The sequence below is a fragment of the Rhinolophus sinicus genome, linkage group LG04, assembly GCF_036562045.2.
Source record: "Rhinolophus sinicus isolate RSC01 linkage group LG04, ASM3656204v1, whole genome shotgun sequence".
Taxonomy (NCBI): Eukaryota; Metazoa; Chordata; class Mammalia; order Chiroptera; family Rhinolophidae; genus Rhinolophus; species Rhinolophus sinicus.
Window position 1 is genome coordinate 45,213,253 of NC_133754.1, and position 22,109 is coordinate 45,235,361.

At 35.2% G+C, this 22,109-nt stretch overlaps 1 protein-coding gene across 1 annotated transcript in view; it reads left to right on the top strand.

The window, feature by feature from the left end:
• PCCA (propionyl-CoA carboxylase subunit alpha) overlaps positions 1-22,109 on the top strand; it is a 356,645-nt gene that overhangs the window by 192,898 nt on the left and 141,638 nt on the right. Inside the window, exons 17-18 of the mRNA XM_019754213.2 lie at positions 5,441-5,551; positions 13,326-13,434. Of these exons, the coding sequence (XP_019609772.1) occupies positions 5,441-5,551; positions 13,326-13,434 (220 nt within the window). The remainder of the gene's footprint in view (positions 1-5,440; positions 5,552-13,325; positions 13,435-22,109) is intronic.

The window sequence follows — 22,109 nt, forward strand, 5'->3', positions numbered from 1 at the left end:
TTCCCCTCAAAATACTCCCCCTTGCTTTGAACACACTTATCCCATTATTCTTGCCACTTTCTGAAGCAGTTCTGGAAGTCCTCTTTCATGAGTATCTTTAGTTGTGCTTTCGTGGCTGCCTCGATGTCCTGAATCTACTCAAAATGTTTTCCTTCCAAAGAGCCAGAAGTCTCATAGTGTCAGATCTAGTGAATAAGGTGAATGAGGACACAGCATAATGTTTTTATTTGACAGAAGTTGCTGTACCAGAAGTGATGTGTGACACAGAGTATTGTTATTATGGAGGATGAAGTAAAGACACTCATGAAAGAGGACTTCCAGAACTGCTTCAGAAAGTGGCAAGAACGATGGGATGAGTGTTTCTGAAGTGAGGGGGAGTACTTTGAGGGGGATTAAGGGCAATATGTCTTTTATTGCAATACATTTCTAAAGTTTAAACATTCATCGTAGTTTTTTATCACACTTTGTAAGTGTACAAAAATCGGCACTTACCAACACCACCACCAACCACCAAAAATTGTTTAGGTAAGAATCATCAGTGATGGATGGATGCTAAAATTGATGGGTGAAAATATGATGGGAAACTTGTATTTGCAAAGTTTCATTAGATAGCCCTAGGAGATAATTAATTATAATGGGAAAATAGTACCTTTAAAATTGAGAAACCTAGCAACTTACCCAAATGACCCAAATTAACATCACTGGTAATGGGACAGGTGAACATCATGTGCCTCTTGAGCTGATGCACTGAAAAGAGCACGTCATTTCTGTGACATTCTTGCCAAAAATGTATAACCTGAATATAATCACAAGAAAACATCAGACAAACCAAATGAAAGACAGTGTACAAAATAAATGGCTTGTACTCTTCAAAAGTGTCAAGGTCAAGAAACACAAAGAAAAGTGGATCCTTTATCTGGATCAAAGGAAACTAAGGACACATGACAACTAAATGCAGTGTGTCATCCTGGATTAGTTCCTGGACCAGAAAAAAGTTGTTTTTCTTTTGTAGTAAAAGTCATAAATGGAACAATTGGTGAAATTTGAATAAGGGCCATAGATTAGACAATGATACAGCTATCAATGATAATTTTCACATTTGGTCATTGTACTGTAATTATATAAGAGACTTGCCTTGGTTTTAGGAAGTGAAACCAAGTATTTAGAAGTATTTAAAGGTTAAGTATTGAGAGGTTAAGTCCATCTTGTCTGTAACTTACCTTCAAATGTTCAAGAAAAAAATATCTGTGTGTGTGTGCGTGTGTGTGTGTGTGTGTGTGAGTGAGTGTGGAGGGAAGGCGGGGGGCAGAGAGAGAGAATGAGAAGGAATGATAAATAAATGTGGTAAGATGTTAACATTTGGAGAATCTGGGTGAAAGATACACAGTAATTCTTTGTAAGTAGTATTTTTGGTGAATTTTCTGTAATTATTCCAAAATAAAAAGTTTTATAAGTAGGTAAAGAGGCACATACAACCCTCCCTCCCCAAAGCTAACATTTAAGGAGTAAAAACAGTTGCATTTGCAGTTTGTATTTATATATCATCCATCTGGCTAATTCAAAAGGATACAGGAGTTTAAAAACATTTTATGAAGGACAGAAGAGGAAGGACAATTTACTGTCTAGTTTGATAACTGCTTTAGTTGTTCAAATATGATATTTTCTTCCTAAGCCGATAGTGAGCTTTTGTTACGATAAAGAATCTTTAGAGGAAAAATGTAATTTGGTTCAAGTTAATTTCTGTGTCCCCATGAAATAAGCAGTGGCTTCTGGCCTCTGTTTGATCCTGGCGGTGTGTAGAGCTAATGTCTGGCCAGTGTTTTGGAAGCAGCAGGTAGTCAGGAGAAAGCTGCTCCTAGGGGCCCTGTCTTCTGTGGGCTGGTCATGATTTCCCATGCAGATGGGACCTTGTGAACTTTGGCAGGGGTCAGACTCAAGTCCCAGTCTAAAACTCAGAGTCATAATTTTTATGAGTATGTGATTAATAATATCATTAAAGTTATAAATTAAGTCTCAGAGAGTACCTCTGCTATCCACTTATTGTTTGAGCAAGGATCAGTTTAAACAGCATTGTCTTTCCTGGGACATGGAAAGAAAGTTAACTAAGTATAAAATGGTGACTTTCAAATATGTAGGATATCTTTGAACAGTTCAGTGAATTTTCCCATTTATCTGATCTTTTGAGCTTTTAGGTATGAAATATTTTTTCAATTATTCCCGTTTGGCTTTAGAATTAATTAATATGCAGTAGATTTTGGAGCAGTTGAGGCACCTAGGTTTTGATTGTCTGCCATTAGCCATTGTTTTACCTTACAGTCCTTAGGAAAGAAAAACAATGACTTGGTTTTATAGACTAATATGTAATATTTTATTCAGAGAGCATTAAAAAGAAAATGACTTTGTGTGTTAATTTTATTCCTGAAACATCATTTATCTTGATAAAAGTGTACATTTTCACTTTCTATTTACTATTCAAGTAGAAAGATTTTTGAAAGTCCATGCTTCATTTGTGTGCTTGCGTAGCTGTGTTCTTTGAAATCCAAAATGTAAACTAATATTTGCATTCAATTTTTTTGCATTACGTTTTCTAAAATCAGTACCTCTTTTTCAGCTTTCAATATGGAATAAAAATACAGCATATCATTTATCCTGAAACATAGCATTTACATTTTAGTTATTTGGATGTCACCAGTCACAAATTGATCACTGGGAATCATAAAATAATCTTAGTTTTGTTCAAGTTATCATTAACTAGATCTGAAAGCTATGTTGTATTTTATGGAAGACAGTGCTGATGCCAACTCTTTTGCTATTGGCCACACAGAGAGCAAGAAAATTTATACCAGCACTAGGCTGTAACAAGAAAGCCAATAAGGTTAAATATGAAATATGAAGTATGTAAAGGAATAATATTATGTTTATTTAACTGGAGGAGGGAAGGATAAAAATCCTGTGAGTTAGATTACCTTTCTAAGTTATTTACTATTCATGTAAAAAGGCATATAAATCAAAACATTCTGAATTATTAATTTGTACATAAGAAATCCTTTTTTGGAAATAAAATTACAGCGACACCTTGATCTCTTAACTTTCATCCTTTCCTGTAAATTATGCACATATGATTTACGTACCACTGGTTTTGTTTTGCATTTCTGTTCCCCACTCTGTTTTGGATACATTCCCATTGTTGTCTCCCGCCGTGACTTCTGTGTTCTGATGGACATGCATTCTAATATGCCTGCTCTTCTGAACTCTGATCATTTAGATATCATCAGTCTTATTTCATAGGCATCTCAAATTTAATTTGCCCAAAACTTTGCCTCTTAACCTGTCCCTTTTCTGTAAATGGCATCCCCTGTCTTGTTGCAGAGCCAGAAGTTTGGGTGTTGTGCTCGACTCCACTCCCACATTCTTGGCACCCACCAAACCACCAAGCCCTGTCTGCTTCCTAAATCTCTTTCAAGTCCAGCTGCTTCTCCTTCTGCATTGTCCGCACCCTACCTGTGGTCTGAGGCCTTGCCATTTTTCCACATGTCTCCTGCAGTCGTCAGCTAATGGTTTTTCCCATCTCCACTCTTACCCCTCCCCAATCCTTTTTCCGGGAGCAGCTTGAATGATTCCTGGAATGCACATAATCTAGTCATACCTACCCTGTTTCAGCCATTCTGGCTACTCCCAAGGTAAAGCACAGTCCTTCCGCGGCTCTCAGACCCCGAATGCTCCGTTTGAGTTTTCAGGTGCCCTGCTTTCCTCTTTGCTCATACACTGTGCCCACGGTGCCCTTCCAGCCTCCTCACAGAAATGCCTGGTAGCACCCATTTGCTTTGTACAACACTGAAAAGTCTTACGTGCTTTGAGTTTCTCCCTAATGTTACCCATCTTTGTATCCTTCTTCATCATTCTTTGTTTTCTTTCCCAGCCAGGAGAATGTGTGTAAGTCACAAATCTTTTTCCTTTTCCTGGAACACCACATCTGTCCTTTCCTGTCCATATCAATCTCTCTCCAAGCCATCACCCTTTCTTCTTCAAAAGTGCTGTAGTTTTGTCTGTTTGTAAAATCTATGACAAAGGGATTCATTTCCCTTTTATAGCCTGACCTCTTTCAAGGAATCTTTACGTTAAATTCTTGACTCCCCATTTTATCTTTCTATGCATTCTAGCACATCGCCTCCAATTGCTTTTCATTTTTGTCTGTCCAAGTGTCACCTATAATACAGGCAAATGTCACAGTTTTGCAATGATTCGTTAGGGATATTGGTTTCATCGGAAGTTTCTTATACCTTCCGATACTTTCCCCATGGAAATATACATAATTAAAAAGCCCCTAGAAACATTCATTATTGAATATGAGCTAAGTCATTACCCACAGAGCAAGGTCGGGATAACTGCATTTTCCCTGGGCATATGCTATAAAAGGGATTTATTAGATCATTATCTATATGTGATAACTTCTTCCATGGCATATTTGTGTAGCTAAAGGAATAATATTAATATTTGAAATTTGGAACTTTCTTAGAGAAAGTTTCTTAGAGAAATGTAGATTGAAAGTTGAATTTTATAAAATTTTAGGCACATAATATCTTCTGAGTCAGAACAGAGATGCTCAGAATTTTTCATGTGGTTGCTCGTATGGTCTGTTGTAAAGAAATGCATAGAAAAATGCCTAGAAGGATATATTAGGTTGTCAACATTGGTTGACTTAGAAATAAGAAGTCATATTGTAGAGATATACCCTTCTTTCCTATACGTATGCATTAGCATACAGGGTAACCTGCTATCATCAAGATTCTTAAATACAGTGGTATAAATAAGAAATTTATTTAATTCTGGCTAGTTCATGCTGATTGGGCAGCTTAGTGTCCTGTGGTCCTTCCAGGAGATACACACACTGTCCAGCCCTGTGTGCACATCCATCTTGCTTGCTCACTTCATCTGCATTGCCACATCTGAGGTCCTGCCATATCAGAAAGCTCATAGGAAGAGGGAAGGAAAGGAAGTGCAAGCAAGCAATTATTTTTTTCAAGTAAGTGAGGCTGGAGTTGAATACATCACTTTACAGTCCCGGTCTAGGAATTAGTTTGTCATGTCTAGCTGTAAGGTACCATGGAAACAGAGTCTGTGTCGGTGTATGGTGTGAGTCAGGGGTGAGTTTCTTTATTCCCCAAATGGATATCGTGTTGTCCAAGCATTTATTGAAAAGACATTTATTTCCTCATTGAATTGACTCAGCAAACACCAGCTTCTTACGTTTGAATTTAGAGTTTTATTGCTACCTCAAGTTCAGATGTATTTTGTGTTACTTGAAGTGAAGGAGATGAGTAATCTTGCATTTGTTTTTGCTAGGTCATAGGACACTGATGATAAATTTCTCATGATAATAAGAATTAGACATTTAACTTGCAATGTTCTCCAACTCAATCTGATACCATTTTATTTCTAGGTGTTACACATAATATTGCATTACTTCGAGAGGTGATAATCAACTCACGCTTTATAAAAGGAGACATCAACACTAAATTTCTTTCTGATGTATATCCTGATGGCTTTAAAGGTTTGTATGTATTGAAGTATTTCAGTGTATTAAAGTTATTATTTTTTATACTTTATTGTAATGTATACTTTTTTCTGTTTTAAAGTTAAGGCCTTTGGTCTATATTAAACGTGATTTATCAACATACAGTATCCTAGACTACTGACATTCATGATTATGAATATTCATGGGTGATTCATGAATGTGTAATAATCTGTCATTTTGTTGAATGAAAAATTAAACTATGAATGTTGTGCTGGTTCAGTTTTGAAGCAAACACATAGACAGAGCATTAGCCTACCTGATTTTCTAGTTTCTGAAGGTCAATTCTGCTGATATGGGTATATGCAGGAACTCGTTTTTAATGATTAAAACTGTATAATTATGGCAATTTCAGAATGCCAGATGATAGTCCTATTAATGAAAATCAATATGTCTAAGAAGATGGTGGTTTTTATGCTGAAAAATGAAGTTTGAATAAAATAATGAATGAAATATGAGGTATAGTACTGTGAAGTTATCAGTGAGGGATTCCAGGTAGTAGAAAAATTGCTCATCAGGTGACAGACAGAGAAAACCGTTTAAAGGGATATTGAGAAATCTACAGGACGTGTTTACATGAATCTTAATAGAAATGTTATATAGGTGAAAGCCAGAAGCCTCCACATATATTTCCAATGAACTTGGGGATATATGATGATTAGATATTCTCTCACAAATTTCAAGTGTTCTTTACATCCATTTAACGGGTTTTAGCATATAAAATTACTTAATAATTTTAGGACCTGTGTATAGATTCAAGTCAACTTCATGTAGTTGCACTGTTGAATACATTTACAAAGTTGTTTCTTACTTCAGAATTTGCAATGCAGTTTTCATAAGATTAAATGGAAATTACTGATTTCATTCTTCTTTCCAAACTTCAGTGTTACGAGGATTTATCTTTAGTACCAAGGGAAATGAAGACTGTTTCTATTTGGGAACTTAAACAAAGACTAATGAATTATCAGATTATTTTTCCTGAACTTTTAAATTTTTAAAAATATAAAACGCAATCTTAACATTATTGCAGTTTTATATTTGTGTGATTATTTCATTAATATCTGTTGTTTACATGAAGCCAGCAAATACTTATGTTACTATTTTTTATTGTATTCCTAGCTACTACAAAATTCTTGTTTACCATATTTTTATATTTTGGACACAGTCATTTCAAAGTTCAATCATGATTTCCATATGCTTTCATGTCTGCTTGGCTAATGTGTCTGTGAAGACGATACAACATGAAACAGTAGACAGGAGGAGACAATAGGTCAAAACTTCAAGGAACATTTAGAACAAACATGTTGTGTGTGTGCATGAGTATTTATATATGTGTCTATATATGTGTATATAATATTATATCCCATTACCATAGAGAAGATAATGGGGAATTTAAAATTTCTAATTGGAGTTGATTACTATGTGCTGTACATTTAGCAGTAATAGAAAATATTCCAAATTCTTAAAGGGACTCAGAAATTCACCTAAAACCTAATATTGCAATTTTCTACGATAAACTTAATATATTACATTTCCTTTTTTTTTTTTTGGTAGGGAATTATCAACACCAACACAATAATTCTGTTTCTTATGCTTATGCAAGATAGTAACACAATTTTTAAATTCTTACAACTTATTAGAGGGGCCTTTAGTAATTTTTAAACTTGAACTTCAGTTTATGTGTGAGGAAGCCAAAGCACAGAGAGATCTAGGCTAAATAACCAGTAATATAGTAAAGCCAGAAATTGAGCTTAGGAGTTTTTGACTTCTCTTTTAGTATTTGTTCAATTGTGCTAGAATTCAAAGTCATAACTCACAAACGTTTTTAGAGTACGCTCTATGCTGTCTCATTGTCTATAAGGACTTTAAAAGTGCACACCTCTATTTACCGTTCTTCATGTCTACCTCTTATTGAATTCTCTCATATTATTTTCATGTCAGTTCTTCTCTGACTGGCTGCTATCTCTTGTTCTTCATCTTCGGATTACTCTGTTTCCTTTTCCTTATTTTTCCCCAGATCAGGTCTTAGATATATTAAACTGTATCATTTTGATTGTTTGATATATGTGCCTGAAAGAGCAGCAGGAAGTGGCAACTGAATTAATCCAGGATCTTCTCCATATGTTTGAGGCTGGGTCATTTTGCCCCTTTGGGATTACCCATCTGCTTCCCATCTGTCCAGCTATCCTAGGCACTATGCATAGGCAAGTGCTTATTTTTATGATTGCATTAAAACTTTCTATTATGTATGTTTATTGTACAAAGTTTATTTGTAGATCTGGACAGTTACTACAGGTTCTTAGACTGAACTTTGAAATGATGGTATCTAAAATTTAAAAATAGGACACACAAGAATTTATTCTTATTGTCAACTTATTAGTTTTCTAAAGTTGGAAAGCTATTTTCCTTTAATTAGAAAAATAAATGAAAAATGGGGAAGAAGATATTTTGATTCTGAAATAAAGGAAAAATGAAGATATTTTAAGAACTGTAATTTCAGTTGGCCTGTAATGAACATTTTGGACTTATTTCTCTGTTTCTTTATTACACTTCAACCACCAGCCCCGTCAAAAGAAATGATCAGAGTTATCTTTCTCTTCTGACAAGTTGCAAAATTTTTATAAAAATTCAGTTCAACGTAAGAAATATACCATTAATTATACTCCTCTTTTCCCCACTGAATTTAGTCAAGTATTTCTTTACCTTTAAAAGTGGTACTATAATCTATGGACTGAAGTGTTGGCTTTAAGAAAATCCAGTCATTAATGTCATTCAACAAATAATTGACATAGACTTTAGAAGAAAATCAAGGATGAATAGTATATTTTCCCTGCTTATAAGGAGCTTACATCACCAGAGAAATAAACTTGTAAAAACTAATTACAGGACAGAATAACATAAGTGCTAAGTGAAGGTACAAGCAAAATATCTTAGGAGCAGAGAATAAAGAAACAGTTCTGATTTAGGGAATCAAGGATGGTTTCAAAAACAAGATGGCTTTAGGCTATTGATATATTTGTCCAAGGACTCTATTTCATAGGTCCTGGAGCCATCAAACTTCCTCTGCAGAGCCACTATGTACACCTCCTCCTAATCTATCTCCTTTGATATAAAGTTGGTAGTTTGAAATTAGCCATGGAGAGAGTATTTACAATAAGGAAATTGACAAATGCTGCACACTGGGGCAATTCTCTTTTCTCCATACCCCAGTCGGTTGTTAAACAATTACCAGTGAACTTCCATCTAACCCTTTGACATGACTGTTGAAAGCAAATAGAGCCATTAGTGTACAAAGGAAAAGGATTACTGATCTAGGGAGGAAGACCTAGAAGAATCCCTGAGGACAGGTAGTGCTTAGTTTTATATTAGAATTGCTGATACAGGAGCCAAATGACAGAGGTTATTGAAAAATAGTAAGAAAGCTTAAGAATATTACTTAGAGGACAAAAACTTCAATGAACTAAAAACAGTGATTTTTAAAAATATTTCAGCAGTCAAAGTGAAAGTTAGGATGGTCACTGCTAAGAATCAAATTATGACCCAAAGGAATTAATGGAAGAAGTATCTCAAAATATATAGCAAAAAAGTAAAGAGAATGAAGTCATGTGAAATAAGAAGATGTGGAGTGAAGAAGATCCAAGAGATTTTATGTGCACATAATAGAAGTTTCATGAAAAGAAAAGAGACAAAGCTAAATTTTAAAATAAATAATAGGGGGGATTGTTTTCACTGTTCTTAAGAAAGCCTTGAAATGTTGGGAAGACTCATGAGTTTCAGACAGGATTAATAAGAAAAGTAACACTGCTAGGCACATCAAGAACACAAAACTCATTAAAGCTTCTAGAAAGAAAAAAACCAAGTCATATGAAAAGAATGTAGGATGAGATCATCTTCAGACTCTATAAACTGGAAATTAGAAAAATCTTTCTTTTATTAGTTTCAGGTGTACAACGCAGTGTAATAGAAATTTATACTCCTCACAAAGTGATAACTCCCCAATTTACCTCTCTGACATCGTATGTAGCTATTACAATACCATTAAATATGTTCCCTATGCTGTACTTTACATCTCATGACCATTTTGTGTGTATGTATTTAATTATAGTTGACATTCAATATTATTCTACTTTAGCTTCAGGTGTATAGCGCAGTGGTCATGTATCTACACAGTCTATGAAGTGATTGCCCTGATTAAGTCCAGTGCCCATCTGACACCCTAGATAATCTTTAGAACATTATTGATTATATTCCCTACACTGTATTTCAAATCCCCATGACTATATTGTGACTACTAATTTGTACTTTCTAATCCCTTCACCTTCTCCCTCATGCCCTCCCCCCACATCTAGCAACCATCAGTGTTTTCTCTATATCTCTTAGAAAATCTTAAATACCTCCTTCATAGGAAAGAACTTGACCCAAGAATGCCATACCCAACTAAGATATCTTCATTTGTCAATATGAAAAAAGATCATTTTAAATAAAGATTAAGAAACATATCACTATATATACCCTTTCTGAGGAAATTACCAAAAAAAGTACTTTAACCAATATGAAGTAAAGATTATAGCTTAAATATACACATTTTCCCCCTCTACTACATTGAGTTTTTTAAAGACACAAGTCCATAAAGAGAGGAAATAGCATTTTGGAAAATGAAAAGCTGAAAGATGACTTACACAAAAATTAACATTTATTAGACTTAGAGTTTACATCCAGAGAAGTGTAATGAAAAGAAAAATCCCATCTCTAGATTATCTCTGTTACTTGTGTTTTTTAAATGTTTGTACATCAGTATTCTTCTCCTTCCTGGTCTTGTCACTCTCCCCAACAGTAACCACAGTACAGTTTCCAGAACATAATTTTATGCATATAACAGTATGTATGTGTATCCTTTTTTCATATCAGCACTTACAGTGAAAGGTGATTCTTGATTGACTTAGCAACCTAAGAAAGTTGACTCTTAAACTACCAATGTGGAAAACTGAGAAGTAGCTTATTTGCACTGCAGCACCCCTCAGAAGGCTCAGTAATTATTAGTTTCAGGGACCTTGGGAAATCACTAAGGATAGGACTATTGGTCTAAAATCTCGGGAAGATTTTCTCCATATCTCCTCCCTCACTCTTCAGGGTGAGTGTCTGTCCTCCACCCTGGCAAAAGCTTTGAGATTCTTCTCCATAGAGAGTAAAATACTCCCTGTACCACAGGACACCAGACACAGTTGGACGAGGATCGAGTGAAGATGGACGTGCTCAGCCCTTGCTTCCTACTTGGATGGAAATCACAAAGAAATAGTCTGACTCAGTATGAGAAGGAACTGTCTAATGATTTGTGAATCCTTGAAAAAATTTGTCAGTGTCCCATGATTGGAAGAGTTCTGTAGATCCTAGATAACATCTTCACTCTGCTATAGAGGAAACATCCGCACTGCAGGGGAAATGAAGGAGATGATCTTTGCAGCCTTTCTCTGTTAAAATTACCGGAGCAATTCTTAAACAAATTGTAGAAACAAGTTTAGTTACATTGTAGAAGTAAACAAGTCTTCAGCACTCTTATACATCAGAAAAATTTATTGGCACTCAGTCTTTGGTAAAATTTGAGAATCAGTTCGAGTATTGGTGAAAGGGTTAAAGTTGATATGTATCATTTTGACTGTGAGATGTGATGAATGATGATGGATTTTATTTGGAAACCTCCTTTCTCAGTTGTCTGAGTCAGTGCAGCTAACAATTTATTAGACCAAATGAAACACTGATTCAACATTTTGCGGTTCTAAGGATTCCCATAATGTATTGCCTTTTTCTCCTGATGATAATATGATGAGCAAATGTGTCTATTTTTTCTATTTGACTGTGGACCACTATGAGAAATATATTCTACATCATGACTTAATGTGCACACACAGGAAAAATACTAAGTGGTTTTTTTGTTGCATAGTTTGATAAACATGAGTCTAAAACAGTTTTAATCAAAGTGAGATCGTAGACCTGCAGCATCAGCATCACTCTGGAGCTTGCTCGACATGCATTCTTGGGCCGCACCCCAGACTTACCACCAGCCAGTCTCTGCGGGTGGAGCACAGAATCTGATTCTGATGCGCAGCGAAGTTTAAAAACCACTGGTCCTCTTTATTCTCCAAAGAGCTTTTGTGGGTATATCTATTGCTATTTGCTATATTATACATTAAAACTTAGGAACTTTAAAAATATTTACTTATTCATTTTTAAAGTAACAATAATAAATCCATTATATGTTGACACCAGAGCAATGATGTCATCACGTGTCATATATCTCTTGGATCAGGGAACCTCCGTGGTAGAGTCCTGAAAAAAATGAGAGAAAAAAAGCAAATAAATCTTAGCATTATGAAAATAGTTTTGACCTTTCAGGCTCCTGAAGGGCTCTTGGGAGATTCCCAGTAGTCCCCAGGCCACACTTTGAGAACTGCTCTTGGAGACTGTATGTTGTGAGAAGAATGAGACCAAATTTCTGTAATCCTCATATAGGGTAATTAATTATGGAATCATGGGATGTTTTCATCACTGCTTAAGTGTTGGGGGGAAATCAGGAACTTTTCAAAGCCTGTAAGTGTGGTTTATTAGGCCATGGAGGGGCCTATGACTGAAATCCCAGAACCAGTTGATAGATCCCACATTGGTGTTATAGTTTATGTAGCTTCTAGGTTTGTCTCAAAGAGGGTTGGATTACTGGGGCTTTCTCTCCCCTTCAGTTTCATGACACACTGCACCTTTCACTTTCAGGAAGTACCAGCCCATAGAAAAATGTGCTGCAGATCTGGAAAGTGTTTATATTCTAATTATGAATATTTTTAGTCATTTCTATTTTGAGTAATTTTTTTAGACACAATGTTCAAATTCATTTTTTTCAAATAAATTTAAATACCTACTCAATCATTTTTTCTTTTGTGAATTGTACAAGTAGCATCTTATTGCTGCTGATGACCCAGCATTCAAATTGGCCAGACTGTACTATTTAATACTCTATTATTTGTGTATAGCACTGTGGTAAATAAATCGTGTTAGAAATTGTGGTGAGACTCCACAGTTCCCAACGGGAATAACCTGCAGACCCTGGAGTACTGAACTCTGTCTTGACTCATACTTCTTGATGCGTTACACAGGTAGAGCAGATCTTCGTGCTGCACAACACCCAGCCAGACCAGGGGTTCTAACTAGGATTTGCTGGGCTAGACCACCGCCCCCAGGTCCTGCTGTATTATGGTAGGAAGTGAAGAGGGATCAATTGGTTGGCTGGTTGATGGGGATTCAAACCCTGACTGCAGGGAAGAGTATTTTCTTTTAACCCTCCACACTACAAAACGTGGCCTCGCCAATGTCCTAGACCAGTAACACTACCTTTCTACTTGCCTGTTATCCTCATTCTCTTTAAAAGTAAAGTTGGAGGTAGGGAGTGACAAGAGAAGCAGATGTGAGGAGCCTGAAGCTTTACCTAGAGATCTCTTTCTTATTTGTAATCGTTTTGTTCTGTGTATGATTGATATCTTTTTTTTCCCAATTAGACTATAGACTTCCAGTGAGCAAGGTTTTTTTTTGTTTTATTTGAATAATCCTGTACCCTCTGTCCCCCCCGCACGCCCCAGTGCCTAGTACAATACTAGCTCCATAATAGACACTTGATAAAATACCTATTTAATGACTAATAATTGTACAAGATAGAAACATAGATGTTAACATTATATATGTATGTAATCGACTGGTTAATTTCCCTCAGGACACAAGTTAACAGAGAATGAGAGAAGCCAGTTATTGGCCATCGCGGCGTCATTGTTCGTGGCATCCCAGTTAAGAGCACAACATTTTCAAGAACATGAAAATTCAAGGTATGTTATATCTTTTAAACCAGAATAAATGAGCAGAAAAATAGTGATTATCGAATCTGCATAGTAAATAGCTAGTAACAGATCTGATTGATCTCAGTTCCAGAACTTATTATGAGTGATTGGAGAAGTATAAGAAAGTGGCAGTGCTTAAAAATGGTATTGCTTTTATTTTGTTCAAGTGAATTTTTTAAATTCAGAAAATAAAAAAGGATGTTGGCCTTTAATTTGGACATTATTAGAGGTAAGAAGATATTCTGAAACCTTATGGAAATTTCTTCTAGTAATTTGTATTTTTTAATTCTGTTTTATGACTTTGTTAATCTTGAAAAAAGTTTTGAGAAGTATTATAGTACTTCTCAAAAATTTAGGAGTGCTCTTAGCAGTTAAAATATGTATATATTTGAGAAATTCATTTCTAGGATACAGGAAGCAATTATTAATAACATCAGTTAAGTTAGTTATTTGTGAGCCCTAAGTGTATGTTTTAGCTTCCTAGTGAACTAAGCAAAAGGGAAAACATGCTTTATCCAAGGGCAAATAAAACAAAATTGTTGAGACATTAATGCTCCTAAATGACAGGATTATTTATTATAAATGTCTGGTTACTTGATAGAGTAATCCTACTTTAGCAAGTATAATCCACTTCTTGCTAGAGTGATGCTGTTGATAAAATTATGTTACTTCAACTTCTTTTTCTTTCCTTTTGCTTTTCTACAAGAGGAAGAACAAAGATTAAAAAGGTAAAAAGATGGCAGGTGACCAAGCAGCTCTGAAGAGCACAATTCAAAAGCTTACACTACCCCTAAAGAATTAGGTAGAAGAAAAATTAATTTGAGTTCAGTCTATATATTAATGGCTAATGTAGTTTTACTCAGAAAATCTTGGAGTAACTAGTCCTCTTTTTTTGTTCTCATTCTCAAGACAAAGTATAGGAGACTTAACAATCTTTTTTAAAGTTATGATTCAGTAGATATCTAGGGAGAGATTAGAGAAAATAGAATTATCAGTAAATTACTAACTGACTGGAAGGAAGAGGAAAATGGGCAATAGAGACATGAATCTGGTTCCTTTTTTCCTATTTGTGTTGTCCAGGGTGGTAACCACTAGCCATGTGTGCCTATTTGAATTTAAATTAAAAATTTAGTTTCTTAGTCACATTTCAATGTCAATATCAATGTAGTTATTAGTCACCTTTCTATTTCCAGTGCTCCATAGCCACTGCTGTATTGTAGTTAGTGGCTGTTGTATTGGGCATCAGATAGAACCTTTCCATCATCACAGTTCTACTTTCATCAAGCCCTGTTGGGACAGTGTTGTTTTGGAGGGATGTATGTATAGGAGAGATCCTAGATTTTGTTTTAAAACCAGAATGATACCTTGTATTATTTTTTATTATTCTATTGGTAAATACAGTATTTATATCCTGATTCCTTTACCTTCATATGTTATTTGGCCCTGATTATTTCACAAGTCCCGGGTATAGCTAATGGTGAACTAGTTTGACCTTTAAGAAATGTGTTCAAGTTCTTTTCAGAGTGCTGATTTCATTGGTAAGACTCTGAAGGTAAAAAAGACAAGAATAAAAATTACCTATAATCCCACAAACTCTTTAATAACCACTTTTAACATTTTGATATGTTCCTTTCCAAGTATGTATTTGTGTGTATATATACGAGGTCTGGCAATTAAGTTCACGAATGAGTTGCTAGTCTTTTTTTTTGATATCAGAGGGATTACTCATTATGAATTTATACCAACTAGACAAACAGTTAACCAACTTTACTATTTAGAAGTGCTGAAAAGACTGTGTGAAAAAGTTAGACGACCTGAACTTTTCGCCAACAATTCATGGCCGTTGCATCATGACAATGTACCAGCTCACACGGTACTGTCTGTGAGGGAGTTTTTAGCCAGTAAACAAATAACTGTGTTGAAACACCCTGCCTACTCATCTGATTTGGCCCCCAATGACTTCTTTCTTTGCCCAAAGATAAAAGAAATATTGAAAGGAAGACATTTTGATGACATTCTGACTTCTTTCTTTGCCTGAAGATAGAGGAAATATTGTAAGGAAGACATTTTGATGACATTCAGGACATCAAGGTAATATGAAGCTAGCTCTGATGGCCATTCCAGAAAGAGTTCCGAAAATTGCTTTGAAGGATGGACTAGGTGCCGGCATCGGTGCATAGCTTCCCAAGGGGAGTACTTTGAAGATTTGAAGGTGACCATAGTGATATTCAGCAATGAGATATGTAGTACTTTTTCTAGGATGAGTACGTGAACTTAATTGTCCAATCTCATATATATGTCCATATATATTTATATATATGCATACATGTACATATAGACACATAATTAGAGTTATGTGTATACTGGGAATATAATTTGACTTCTGTTTTTTTTAATGTAGTATTATGTTGTGACTATATCTTTTCTTTATTCACTAATCTTTGGAAATATATATATTTTTTATTTTACAGAGAATTTAAAACATAAGTAAACCTTTGTCCTTCAAAAGATAGCATCAAGAAAATTACAAAACAATGTAGCAAATGGCAGAATGTATTCAGTGAGATATATCTGATAAAGAACTTGTATCTATAATGTATAAATAATTCTTACAACTCAAAAATAAGCCAAACAACCCAATAAAAATATTGTCATAAACTCTTTATCAAAGAAGTTATATGAATGGCAAACAACTTGATGAAAAGATGTTCAACATCTTCAATCATTAGGGAAATAAAAAGAAAAATCACAGTGCTACCACACTACACACTCATTATAATAATGTAGATCAAGTGGTGAGTTTTTAAATAAAGGTGGTATATCCATACAATAAAATACTACTTAGCAATAAACATCAGTGAAGTACTGATGCATGCATCAACATGCATGAATCTAAAAAGAAAATCATGTGAAGAGAAAGAAACCAGTTAAAGAAAACTATAATGTATGATTTCATTTATTTGAAATTCCTAGGAAAGGCAAAAGTGTAAAGACAGATCAGTGGTTGCTTGGGTGCAAGTGTTGATGCCACAGAATTACTTCTTTCTATAGTCTGTGTCCAAAACCATAAACCAATAATTATTTTAAGTGCATTAGTCTGTTAAGTAAGGTAGAAAACAAAATGTAGAGTTCCAACCAAAGTTACAATACTAGCTTTTAGTCTCATAGTTGGTTTTTTCTAATGTATTAATCTCTTAAGTCATGTGGAGAACAAGAAGTGGAATTAGACGCTGTTGTTACTAGCGTTTATAAGTGTCCATGTATTTGTCTTTATTGAGGTATTTATTTTTTCATGTGGCTTCTTGGTATTGTGTGCTTTCATTTCAACCTGCATAACTGCCTTTAGCAGGTCTTACAAGGCAGGTCTATTGGTCATGAACTCCCTCAGCCTCTGTTCATCTGGGAATGTTTTACTTTCTCCTTCACTTTTGAAGGACAATTTTACTGGATTTAGGATTCTTGGTTGACAGTTTCTTTTTTCTTTAAGCACTTTGACTATATCAACCCACTGCCTCTGGCCTCCAAAGTTTCTGATGAGAAATCTGCTGATAATCTTATTGAAAATTCCTTGTATGTGATGACTTACTTCTCTCTTGCTACAATACTTTCAAGATTCTCTCTTTGTCTTTAAAAGTTTAATTATAATGTGTCTTGGTGTGGGTCTCTGAGTTTATTGTACTTGGAGTTCATTGAGCTTATTGGATGTTTATTTTCATTTCTGTCATCAAATTTGGGAAGTTTTCAACCATCATTTATTCAAATGGTCTCTCTGGCTCTTTCTCTCTCTTCTTTTGAGACTCCCACAATGCCTCTAGAGGTCTGCTTGATGCTATTCCACAGGTCCCTTAGGCTCTGTTCACTTTTCTTCAATCATTTTCTTTCTTTTTTTCAGACTTCATAATTTCTATTGTCCTATCTTCAAGTTGGCTGATCGTTTCTTCTGCCTGCTCAGTTCTGCCTTTGAATCTCTCTAGTGAGTTTTCATTTCAATTATTGTATGTTTCAGCTCCAGAATTTCTTTTTCATCTCTCTCTATTGCTTTATTTATATTTTCATTTTGTTTACACCTTGTTTTCTTGACTTTCTCCATATCTCCCTTTAGTTCTCTGAGCATCTTTAAGAGAGTTGCTTTGTAGTCTTCGTCTTGTATATCTGCCATTTGGTATTTTCCAGAGAAGTATTCTGTTGATTTTAAGTAGGGCATACGTTCCCATTTCTTTGTATGATGTGTGATTCTTTTTGTTGAACACTGACATTTGAATCTAATAATGTGGCAGCTCTGGAAATCAGATTTTTCTCCTTCCTCGGGGGTTACTGTTTTTGGTTATTTTTGTTTGTTTATTTGATTGTTGTAGACTATCTCTGTGCCAAGTATCAGTCTGAGATGTAAACATAAGGTCTTTTCAGGTCTTTTTTGAACCTTTCCTTGGGCATGTGGTCACTTTCTAATTTTCCTCATACACGTAGCTGTTTTTGAATGTCTTCGTGTTTAATGTCTGGCTCCTGAAAGGGGAAAAAGCAAAAACTGAAGTCAGGGGAAAGGGGCACTGGCTCTTCAGCCACAGGAGGAAGGGCTTGCAACAGTGAAGTGAGGTGCAATAACAATGGCTACTCTTCTCTTTGTCTTCACCTCTGTAATCAGAAGCAGCAGTCAGAGCACAGATCCCCAGTATTTGGAGGACAGAGTCTTTGTTGCCCACGCTAGCTTTCACAGCTATGTGCAAGCTGATTCAGGAATAAGTGCACAGCTATATGCTATGTACCTGGGGGTGAGGTAACGGGTAGCTGCTACAGTGCTAAGAGCTGAAATTGACTGCAATTTACCATTCAAATTCCCTGAAAGTTGCAATTGGATTCCAGAGTTCCAAAATAGTTACATCAGACGGATTCTGCCAGTGCAATTGTTGTCTAGGTAGGAAGACAGACTCCTGGTGCTTCCTACTCTGCCATCATCCTAGAATCCTCCTTCTCTGATATTACTGTTGAACTCATTACCCTTGAGAAGTTACAAAACATTATATTAATGAAATATGTAGGCCAAAAGTCCAGTTATGTAGATATTGTGCACATCTTACCTGTTAGCAAATCATTATTTATTTTTGGTGAGTTTCATTTTCTGTTGAACTTATCACTTATTTAGTAGGCCAATTTATTGTGAAATTGCTACCACCTATAACAACAGAGACCTATACCATCTAGCAAAGTACAAAGCATAATCTTGTTTAGGCAAAGGGACTCTCAGTGAGTTTTGCTTGTTCGCTAAAGAGGTCCAGACACCACAGCTGATGGTTGAGTGTTCACATTTTGGCTTCAGAGTCCTGTTTTCATTATTGGCTTGGGGATGGAGTCTAAGAGTCAGCCTCCAGGTGTGGCTACATATTACTCTGTCATGGGTGTACTCATGTAATGTTTATGCTTCCAAGCCCAGTAGCCTGCAGCCCTTCCTTTGTGTTGCTTGTTTTGGCTGCTGATTTTATTTTCCCAATTTCTCTGTGGGTTTTACTCTTTCATCATTTATAACTTGGAAAAAGACATTAATAATATGTACCCATAGTATTTGGATAGTAAAAAGATAGCAGTGCATTTTAGAAAAAAAGAGAAGTTAATGTCTGAAACAATAGCAATTTTTCTTAGGATGACTAAATTTGGTGAACATAATTAAGTTTTTACATAAATACATGTTGACTTACCGTGGTGTTATTTTTCTTTATAATTGTTCTTAAATACTTTTATGGACAGAAATGAATCATTAAAAGTTGTGTTAAACAATTGCTTCATGTTATTTGAAGCTACAGTTATTTTGTTGGCATTGTGGTTTGGTGTAATTTGTTTTCCTAACTGATATTGATTGGAGGAAAAAATAGTAAAGAAAACAATTTAGTCCCATTCAGTAATCTTTTATTTAGTTTTGCTGAAAAAGCCTGTTTTCCTTAGGTCCAAATGTTGTTGTTCACAAGTCAAGATTTGCCTTTCTGAGCTAGGCCCTCCCCTTGCTTTACTTTGATTTATGTCCACCTCTGCCATCCTAAGCTTCTTGGATGCTAGTGAGAATGCCACTCTGTCTCCTGTAAATTTCTGTATTTCTTCCTTTCCTCATTGGTATTTCTGCATCTGTTGCTTTCTTTTGGTAGGCTTGGAAATGGTGCAAATTGGCCTCCAGCCTTTCTTATGCTTTATCACTCAAACTTCCTAATCCATGATTTGATCCTTCTGTTAAACTATCTGACTAATGTATCATTGTAACGGTGATCACTTCTAGAGAGAGCCAGGGCAAGTTTTCTGGGGAGGGTAATAGCTGGTGACCAGTTCTCTCCCCTCACTGAGGGCTGTTTTTTGTCCCCAGATTACTTTTCATGTTGTGAGAATTTGGCAGGGCATGTGGCTCAGTAAGCCCTTGACTCCCTTTTAGGTGTCAGTCCTCAGGGCTAAGCCATGCTGAGGCTGATGTGGGCATTGTTATCTGTTGTTATATATTAAATGTACTTATTTTAAGGTATTTGAAAGTAAATGTTGATTCCCTGGGTTTTATAAAAGTATTATTTTTTACTGCAGGTACATAGTAAATTATTAGATTTTGATGGCCTCTTTTTGCTTGCGTTTTGCTTCCTTTTCTTTCTTCCTTTGCCTTTTCACTGTTCCCCAGAGGATATGTTCAAAATCCTAAACACTTAAATCAGCAACATGTAACTCTGATCCATTTGGAATTCATTTATATGTATGTTGTGAAATGAGTTTCTTCTTTTTTTGTGATTTGGTAGTTTACTTATAAAATATTTCAACCTACTCCCCCCAAAATAATATCTCTTGCCTCAAGGATGGCAAGACAGAAATATATGAGTGTCTTAGTCACTTTGGGCCATATAACAAACCATAGACTGAGTGACTAAAATAACAAACATTTATTTCTTACAGTTCTGGGGGCCGGAAGTCTGAGTTCAGTGTGCCAGCATGGCGGGGTTCTGGTGAGGGAGTTCTTCTAAGTAGCAGAAAGCTTATTTCCCATATCCTCACATGGTGAAAGAGGGCAAGCTGGCTCTCTGGCCTCTACTTATAAGGACACTAATCCCTTCATGAGTACTCCACACTCATGACCCAACTACCTCCAAAGCCCCCTTTTCCAAATACCATCACATTGGGTATTATATTTCAACATATGAATTTGGGGGGATACAAACATTCAGTCAATAACAGTGAGTGTATGCTTGCTGTCAAGTGCTCTCTCTGTCTCTCTCTCTCTCTCCCTTCTCCTCTCCCTCTCCTTGTCCCTCTGTCCTTCCATCCCTCCATCCCTTCCCCTCTCTCTCACCCCACTCTCTCTCCTCTCTCTTCCTGCTGCCCTCCCTTTCTTCACTCTCTCTTCTTTCCCCACGCTCTGTCACTTGTGTGACTTGCATGCACATTCACAAACACACAACACACACATATAAGTAGGTGTGCATATGTTATATAAATGCATTCTGTGGTTAGTAGAAAATACTAAAATTTAGAATTAGAAGTCTAGATTGTACTCACAACGATACCATTTTTTAGTAATGTGACCTTAGTTATATTATTTTATCTTAAGCTTACCTGTAATGGGAGTAATATGTATTTTGTCCTGTTTCATATACTTTTGTGAGTTTAATTGATCCTGTATAATTATGTTTTAATATCCAAATTCTTTCACCTAATTTTTATAAAGAAATAAGAAATGAATTCTATGTTGTTGTATACAACCAAGTAAATGCTTTCTAGATAAGAAAAAAGAAAGCTATCAAGAAAAGAAACAGCATTTTTTATTTGTTTATATCAAATAGCTATAAATATGATAAGAATGTAGAAATTGGGATCTAGTTATCTTCAGTGAAGTAAATAATAAGATGTCTTGTATTATAATCCAGCAAACGAGACATCATTAGAATTGTTTTTAATGTTACTTAGTCAGATCATTTGTTTTCTTTTTGATTTCTTATTTTGTTTTTAAAAATACCTAAGATTATATCAAATATTTACTTTATTCTATTTCTACTCTTACATAGTTTACTTTATTACATTGCCATTTTGTATTTTAAATTTATTTTACAGGGTGATATGAGGTTGAGATCTAATTTTACTTTTTTTTATATAGTTAACCAGTAGAATCAGTCCCATTTATTGACTTGTCTATTCTTTCCTTATTGATTATTAAATCTCACATTCATCCCATGAAAAATTCCAAATATATTATGATCTCTTTCTGGGCTTTTCTTTCCATTTCCACTGTTTGTCATTCTATCCTTATGTTAATAATTGATTTTCTTTTCCAAAAATTTATTGATCATTCTCTGGCTGAGCTTTGAAAGCACTTTGATATTGGAATTGCCCTTAAAGTTATAGTAAATTTGGACAGAACTGACATCAAATGTTGAAGCTTTTTAAAAAATAGATGACTATATTTATTGAAGTCTCTTTGTTTCTGTCATTAAAACTTTATAATTTTTCTTACTGTAAGTGTATATTTCTTGTTTATTCTTAGGTAGTTTATATTTTTGTTTTGTTATTCCTAGGTTGTTTATGAATGGGATATTTTTCTCATTTTGTAAATGATTTGGTAAAGAGACACTAATGGTATTTGTATTTCTTTTTTTATTGTGGTAAAAAACACATATAATTTACCATCTTAACCATTTTCAAATGTACATTAC